Below are 8,272 nucleotides of genomic sequence, written 5' to 3'. Positions count from 1 at the left end.
CACAGACTCTGGCCCCCAGGCCCCTGCCCAGCCCTGTCCTCACAGGGTGAGGCGTTGCAGGGTGACCTAATTGGGGTGCTGGGGCTGGGGGCTAGACAGGGTTCTCAGGCCCAGGGGTGACCGAGGACCTGGCCGAGGGGCCGTGACCGCTGCAGCACCCCACTCCACCCAAAGCTGCTGACTCGGAGAAAATGGAACAAAACAGCGCCAGGAGGAAGGGGAGCGTTATTGGGAAAACAGCCCAGCCCAGCCGCGGAGGCCTCCTGGGCCCAGGGAGGAAACGAGCCGGCCTGTGGCCCGCCAAGTTGGACGTGGCCTCCGTGAGTCACCGGCAGCAGGGAGCTGGGGTGTGGGGCTCGGGGGCCAGGGCTGCGCAGCTGGGGTCAGAGTCGTCCAAGCAAGGGCCTGAGGCAGATCCCCAGGGGGCTGGCCGGGAAGGGTGGCCCCGCTGGTCCCCGCAGCCCCTCGGCCGGCCAGGCGTGGGGCAGGCTGGCCACCCTGCCCCTGTTCCTGGGATGGACACCTCCTCGTCCCCATCTTGCACTGGGACGCCAGGCTCAGGACCTGGCCACTGGCACCCCCCTCCCCGGCCTGGGCTGCGGGAAGAGGGTCGGGGCCCAGACACGCCGGCAAGGGTGGCTCACAGCGTCTCCTGCTCCGGCCGCTCCGGGGACTGGCCACCTCCGTCCTCGTCCTGGGCCTGCAGCTGCTCGTCTCTCTCACGCCAGCGCCGCTCACGGGCGGCCTCCTCCGCATCCTCCACACTCCACTGAGTGGTGAGCCTGGGGTGGGGGACACAGGGGCAGTCACACTGCCACCAAGACAGTGTACCACTCTGCTCCTCCCACCCAGGCAGGCCTTGCTGGGCCCCGCTGGGTGGGCAAGCCCGGTCGGCCAGGGCCGGCCCCCAGCCCAGCTCCAGGCCTCGTTCACCCGTCCTTAACACTGAGGCCGGTGAGCGGTCACCCAGGAGTCCTCTGGCCCAGGTGGGGGTCCCTGGGCACCACGAGGGGTGGAGGCTCCTCCAGCTTCCTGACAGGCCGGCAGAAACCCAAGGACAGGATGTAAGACCCTCCACCTGCTTCCACCAGCCGCCTCCCTGTACCTGATTAGGGCCAGGCCTAGACCAGTGTGGCCTCAGCCCCAGGCGGGGCCCCGGGAGGGTCCAGGAAGGGGATGCCAGGTGCAGAGGGAGACCAGTCATGGCCCCTGAGTCCACGAAGCACTGCAGGGCCCGGTAGGTGACCCAGCTAGGCAGCCACCCCACCCCACTGCACTCCAAGGTCACGTTTGTTGGGAGAAGGTGCCCCACACAGGGTCCAAGGCTGGGGAGGGAGCCTGCCCTGGCGAGCCAGGCCCGACGGCCCCGTCCCGCCACCAGCCCTGCCCGGAGGAGAAGCCCTGTGGTCTCAGGCCTGGGCCCGAGCCTGCGGCTGGGGACCCTGCGGGGTCAGCTTACTCGGCACCTCCCCATGCCTCCCTCAGAGCCCTCTGGCCAGTCTCTCTGCCCAGTTCCAAAGATGGGGAACTGAGGCAAGGGAGCGCCTCTGCCCTCCAGAGCACCCCGATATCACGGCTTCTCGGAGCCCCTCACTCCAGGGCTAGGTGCAGCCAGAGGAGGGAGGACGCGGTTGGCCGGCCCAGGGATGTGCAGCCCAAGGGGCGTCCAGGGTCTCCGTGCGTCTCTGTAGGGCTGACTACCCCAGGCCTGGGGGGGCCCACCAGAGCTGGGTGCGGGGCTGGGGTCCCCTGGCCGGGGTCCCCGTTCTTCCCGGACGGCGTCCGCTGCCTGACCCCACAGTCCACTCCCCGCTGGGCCTCGGGCCCCTGCCAGGCAGTGCGGCCAGCGCATGAGCTAATCTCCCCCAGGTCTCCCCTAAGCCTCTCAGACGAAAGCCAGGCACTTCCACAGGCCCGGGTTCAAGGCCTGCTCCCCCACCACAGCCACATGGGACCCCCACCACGCAAACACAACCTCCGCACCCCCAGCCCATCCGCCCGCTAGTTCTCAGAAGTGCCTTCAACCCCGGTCCGAGGAAGCCACTTAATTCCCCACACCTGGCTCCCATCACGCCGGCAGATGAAGCGCTTCCTGCCGCTGCAGGCCTTCAGCGGGTGGGGGCTGCCGGGCCCAGTTCTGGCTGGGGGGGCAGCGCAGGGTGCAGGGCCCCTCCAAATGGAGGGTGGCGCAGGGCAGGGCAGTGTGGAGAGAAGGTGCCCCAGCCCACTCCTGGGCAGCCTCAGGGAAGGGCGGCCTGGCCACGTTGCTCCCTGTTCCCCATCTGCATCTGCGTGTGTGCACGGGTGTGCGTGTGTGCACGTGCCCGGGTGGGCTGTGTGCACGGGTGTGCTTGTGTGCATGTGCCCGGGTGGGCTGTGTGCACGGGTGTCACCCAGCCTGGGGCCTGGGGTAGAGCCCAGTTCCTGCTCGGGCCTTGTCCCAGGGCTTGTCTGTGGGGCTCTCTCCAGACCCCTCGACCCAGCCTGGGGGGGGGGCCTTTGTAAGCACACACGACACTGGTGTGTGCAAACCCCCACAGGCAGTGCGTCCAGGCCCCGCAGCCCCACACAGGCCCTCGAGTGGTCACGCCCGACACAAAGCCACCGAGGGCAACGGGCTTCCTGTGTGCTCGGGCACACACAGATGCACACCCGGCTCACACGAATTCTCTGAGCCCCACACTCAGGCCCACATGGGCACACACGCCCATACTCCGCACATGCGAGCACACGCGTGCTCACACGTGTGAACCCAAGGACATCCATGTGCAGACTTAGACTTGGGAATAAGGGGACCACCAGACGGCAGGTCCTGTCCATGCTCCAGGGATCCCTCGGGCGTGCCCCCACCTCACTGCAAACATTTACTGTCTTCACCACCTCGGGACAGCACAGTGCCGCCGCCCGCGGGAGGCCAGGCGTGCATTCTGGGAACACCAGCCCCGTGGTTGGGGGATGGGGCTGGGGGACGGTGCAGGCTGCAGTCTAGGGGTCCCCTGGTGCACCCCTTGAGCGGCCTGCGCACGAGGGGGCCCCAGACCCCTTTCCCACCCCTCCCGCTGCCCCAGGATGTGAGTAATGCGGCCGTTTCGTGGCCTCACCCCCACTCCACAGCTGGGCCCCGTTCTGGGAACTGAGAGGGGGCGGCTCTCCCGGGCTGGGGTGGGGGCCTCTGGCCTGGGAAAGGTGCCCCCGGCCCGCAGCCCAGACCCTTGGCACGCTCGGCGGAGCTGTCAGGACTCTGGCGACGGCGACCCCGCCCGCGGCCCCGGCCCAGCGAGCGCAGCTGCGAGGGATTTGGTGTTCCTGCGCAAATGCAATTAGGCTATTTCCTGTGTCTGTTCTGGCTCCGCGAAGCCCACGGCTCAGCCCAAGGGGCCCGGGAGCGGGGCTCAGCCCCCGCCCCTCACAGCCCCAGGCTCCACCACTGGCCTGGTCTCCGCCCAGGTGCTCGGCCGCAGTGGCCTCCCCGTTCTGAGTGGCCTCCGCGTTCTGAGTGGGCCCCATCCACGGCTCACTGCCCGACTCAGCACGCCAGGTCCCTCCTTCCTCCACGGCCCCCCAGCCCTGCTCCCCGGTCCCCACCGAGGGTCCAGCGACGCCGTGCTGGGCCTTCCAGCTGCCCACACCCCTCATGCCTCACGGACGGTTCCAGAAGGGTTATCGGGCCTCTGTCCCCGTCCCGACTCTGCCCCCTGCAGGCAGCTCGTGTGGCCGCCCCCCCAGCTGTCCCAGGCCAGAGGTCTGAGGCAGAGAGTTTGCTCCCCAGGTCCTGAGGAGGGGCCCCGAGGCTTCTCAGAGGGTCGGGTCCAAAGGGAGGATGTCGTGGGGGACCCCTCCTCCAGGCGATTGGGGCCCCTCCCAACCGTGGCCCCTGGATACCACAAGACCGGAGCTGGTCAGGCCTGGGGGGCTGGGCTAGTCACCCCACCAGGAGCAGGGGCCACAGGGCTCCCTGCCACCTCCAAGTCCCTGGGCCAGCCTCCCTGGAGCCCGTGCACTTGCCCCTCCTGTGGCCGCGGTGACAAGGAGCAGCGCGTGGCAGGGAAAGGAGTCGCGGAGCAGCCTTCCTGGCTTGCCTTCCGAGGGTGGTGGGACAGTGGGTGCCCCACCCACGACATTCATACAGCAGGCCCCCGGGGGTGGGGGCCAGGGGTCTGTGCGGGGAGCCCCCGGGGGGGCAGCAGCCGCTGGGCAATACAGCACCCCACGGCACGCAGGCCACCAGCGACAGCCCGCAGGTTGTGCAACACGGGGGTCCTACCCCCTGGGCGGAGTCGCCGGGGAGGGGTCCAGGGGTGCGATGCTGCCACTGTCACTCAAGCCTGGAGAGGCAGCCGGGGGCGTGGCTGTGCGGGGAGCTGGGAGCACAAGGACCACCCCCAGATGGCAGGTGGGTGGGGGCCGGGGGCCGGGGGAAGGGGCGCGTGCTGCGCCAGGGCTGGGTGTGGCAGGGAACCTGCCCCTCACGCCCAGCCTGGCCCAGCCGCCCACCCCGGCTGGGCCCCCTACCCTGCGCCTTTCCGGGAATGTCTCACCCTGCTGGGCAGGGGGTGGGAGGTGACCCCTTTCCTGTAGTCACGGGCCAGTGGGCAAGGTAGACCCCCCCGGGCAAGACTCTGGCCCCCCTGCCCGGAAAAGTCAGCCATGAGCCACCTGGGGGAGGTGACCCTGACCTGGGGTCTGAAAGATGAGCCAGGGCTCATCAGCCCAGTAGGACCGAGGCCCGAGAGCCAGAGACTTGGAGGGACAGGAGCAGTGTGGTTGGAGCCCAGGGACAGGGACCCCGAGGCCTGCGGGAGCGGCCCCCACCGGAGTGGCCGCGCTCTGTGCTGCCTCCTGTCGGGGCCCTGGCGTGTTGGGGAGGCCGGGGCAGGGGAAGCCGACAGGGTGGCAGGGACCACAGGGAGATGGCACTGCCTGGGCCGGGCTGGGCGTGGGACAGGGAGGAGGTGCAGACGCAGGGGTTCAGGGGGGAAGGACAGGCCAGGCGCGCTGGAGGGGAGGACAAGCAGCTCGGGACTTGCCAGGATGGCCCTTCTGCATGAGGTGGACAGCCCTGGTGGGGCTCAGTTTGGGGGACACAGAGTTGAGCATGAGCATGCAGTGCGGGGTACATGGGGACCCCCTAGGTGACGACCAGCGGGGGGTCTGCTGTTGAGGAGGGGCCCAGACCACCCAGGGACAGTGGGGCGGGCCCCGAGGGCAGCAGCCTGAGAGGGTCGGAGGTGCCCAGGAGCAGGGTGTGGGCACGGCAGGGACAGCCAAGCCTGAGGGTGCAGGAGGAGCCTGAGCCCCAGTCCCGCCCCAGCGTGAGGCCCCTTCTGGTCTGCTCTGGGCCAGTGCAGCCCCACTCAGGGCCTCCTGGGGCCTGGCCCCAGTGCGTCCAGGTGGGAGGCCCGGCCAGGACAGCCAGCCTGGCCAGGCAGCCAGAGGGTTCAGGGCCTGTCCACGGGGACCGAGCAAGCTGCCCTCCCTGAGCTCAGCCCTGCCTTTGCATGCAGGTGGCGCCACACTATGCACAAGGGCCGGCCATCCTTGCGACTCTTATCGCCCTTACTCTAGAAGGGACGGCGCCGGGGGGCCAACAGCCTGGCCCGAGGGTCTTTGGAAGATCACCCGTGCACAGAGTGGCTACGCCGGGGCCATGGGCGGCTTTGAGCAGGGAGGGGAGGCTCAGAGGGGCCCAGAGCCCAGAGCCCCTGGCTGCCCTGCGGAGGGCGGATGAGCCACGAGCGAGAGGGCGTCCAGGACAGCGACCGCTGGCCGTGCCGGGTTGGACGTGCGCCCAGGGGAAGGGAGGGACCAAGGCAGGAGGAGGCGGCAGGGCGGCCCAGGGAACCTGTGGGCAGCACCTGGAGGGAGCCCGGCCGGAGGAGGGGGTGGGGTGGGGGCAGGGTGTGGCCTTAGTCCCCTGACTCCCCTTCCCGGTGGCAAGACCTCAGGCCCAGCCTTGGCCTCCCCAGCCTCGACTCCTTAGCTGGGAAAAGGGGCCGCGGCCCCCCACACAGGCTGCGCACTGAGGCCCCCTCCAAGTGGGCACCTGCTCCCAAGCCTGGCGCTGCTGGGAGACTCTCCCCGAAGCCTTCGCTGTGCTGAGACAGAGGCCGAGCCGCAGGCCGGGGCAGGGCCCGCGGAGGCTGCCCAGGGTCCCGACACCCATGTCTGTCTTGTCCTCTGGTGGGACAGAGCACATCTGGGAGGCCTCCCTGGAGGCGGAGCGCTGGGTTTGGAGGTCTGCCTGCAGAGCCGGCTTCCCTTGCGACCGCAGGGGCTGACACTGCAAAGGGTGAAGACTGGGGCTCCTCGTGGCGTGGGGCAGGGAGGCCCGCAGGGCTGCGGCGCCAGAGCACCCAGGCCCGTGCTGGGGGCCACACGGGAGGACACGGCCACGGCCTCGGGAGCCCGAAGCCACGGGGCCCAACCCTGAAATGTGCTCTGCATGCTGGGGACCCCGTGGCCAAGCTGGGGGTGGCCAGGACATCCCAGGGACGGCCCCCAGAGAGGAGGCTGCTGGGGAACCCTGCCGAAACCAGGACTCCGGCTCCCTCACATGGGGAGGAGGTGCTGGCAACCGGGGCAGGCAGCCGCGCCTCTCTGGGCCGTTTGGGTGGGAGAAGGCCAGACGGACGCCATGGGGGCTTGCCCATGTGCACAGAGCGCCAACGGGGCCGGGGCTGCCTGTGCCCCAAGGCACCACCCCATCCCCCAGCCATAGCCCACTGAGAGCCGCACAGTCCCTGCAGGCCGCTGCTCCCTCGTGCTGCCTCCTGCTGGGGCCCCCGTGGTTCCACCCAGGACCCCACAGCCACGGAACTGCCACACCTCGTCCCACCTGGGGCTCCACGGCCAAGGGCCCGACAGACGCAGGGGCCGCCTCTGCCAGGCCCACTGCCCTCCCACGCTAGCCCCGGACACGTGCTCTGGTCACCAGGGACCCGTGAGGCCCAGCCCCCACCTGCTCCTTGGCCTTTGGCCATCGACCTGTGTCTGAGCTTGGGCCCCGGTGGCTCTGCCGGGGGCTGCTCCCACTCCTCACCTGCCTCACGGCTGAGGGCGGAGACCGGGAGGCGAGGCTGGGCCCACAGTCTCACCACCGGGAAGGGGAGTCGGGAAACCAGAGCCCCCGTCACCACGGCAGCCTCCTTCCTCTGTCCCTCGGTGACACCTGACTTCTACCACCCGCCCCACGACCCCACGATCGCCATGCCGGCCAGGCGTGGTCCAGCTGCCCTGCTCGGCCTGCTGCCGTGGCCATGCACAATTCATGGCCACGGCCTGGGTCCAGGCTCCCCTCCGCTATCCTCCCTGCCTCCTGCACCAGCACCGTGTTTTGTCAGGTGCCGGGGACCTGAAACAGCCCAGTGAGGTCTCCTACCTTTGTGAATCTTAGAGGCTGCTAAGAAACCAGTACCACCCGTGGCAGGGACCAAGGACCCCCGAGGAGGCCACTCTTCCCAGCTTTCTCTGGGGGAGGGGGCCGGCAGGCAGAGCAGCCCCCCGCCCTCCTGTGCCGGTGGCGCCTGCTCACGCGTACGCCGCGCTGGCTGGTCCCCACCTCTGGGAGAGGTGCTGGGAGGCGGTATACCCCCCTGGACGGCCTTCCTTCTGCCCCACCCACCAAACCTGTGCAAACCGGCTCCTACCCCCACCTGGGGCTGCTCTCCCACCCCGTGCAGCCCACCAGCCCCAGGCCCTCCCCGGGGTCAGTGCCCCCTCGGGAGGAGCACAGTCCCTAAAAGCTAATGCCCCTCAAGACCCCGTGACACACACCGCGCTGCACCAGGCCCTCGAGCTGCGGCACGACCTCACCCAGACAGGGGACGTGGTGACCAGACCGAGTGCCGGTCAGGCTGGCCGCAGCCAGGCCCGCTCGCCACACCACCCGGCCCCAAAGGTGCCCAGGCCGCCGGGCAGACCCTACTCCCACGTGCGCCAGCAGACAGCGTGGACCTCAGCGTGGCTGTGAGCCCGGAAGCCCCGTGGCCTGTGCTCTGCAGGGCCCCGAGCCTCGGCCTCCCCGAGTCCCTCTACCCCTGGCTTCCTGTGGGTCCCTCCTCAGACCCTGGACCAGGGACCTTCCACCTCTGCCCTCAGAGTGGGGCCCAGAACCGAGCCTGACACCCCGCTGACCAGCCCATCACCTCCCTCGGGTTGGGTGCCCTACCTCTTGTGATGCGCTCGTGGTCAGCCTGCCGGCAGCACCCTCACCCTGGCCTGGTGGCTCTTCTACCTCTCTGCCCCCATCTGCTCGGGCCAGCCTGCATGCTGG

The 8,272-nt window shown here is 69.7% G+C and overlaps 1 protein-coding gene across 2 annotated transcripts in view; it reads right to left on the bottom strand.

The window, feature by feature from the left end:
* Positions 1-8,272, bottom strand: part of LSP1 (lymphocyte-specific protein 1) — a 36,868-nt gene that overhangs the window by 12,101 nt on the left and 16,495 nt on the right. For both annotated transcript variants that reach the window (XM_012652046.1, XM_012652047.1), the window contains exon 2: positions 645-782. In XM_012652046.1, coding sequence (XP_012507500.1) covers positions 645-782 — 138 coding nt within the window. The remainder of the gene's footprint in view (positions 1-644; positions 783-8,272) is intronic.

Source organism: Propithecus coquereli, unplaced genomic scaffold (genome assembly GCF_000956105.1).
Source record: "Propithecus coquereli isolate 6110/MARCELLA unplaced genomic scaffold, Pcoq_1.0 Scaffold377, whole genome shotgun sequence".
Taxonomy (NCBI): Eukaryota; Metazoa; Chordata; class Mammalia; order Primates; family Indriidae; genus Propithecus; species Propithecus coquereli.
This window is presented reverse-complemented; position numbering and strand designations above follow the sequence as displayed.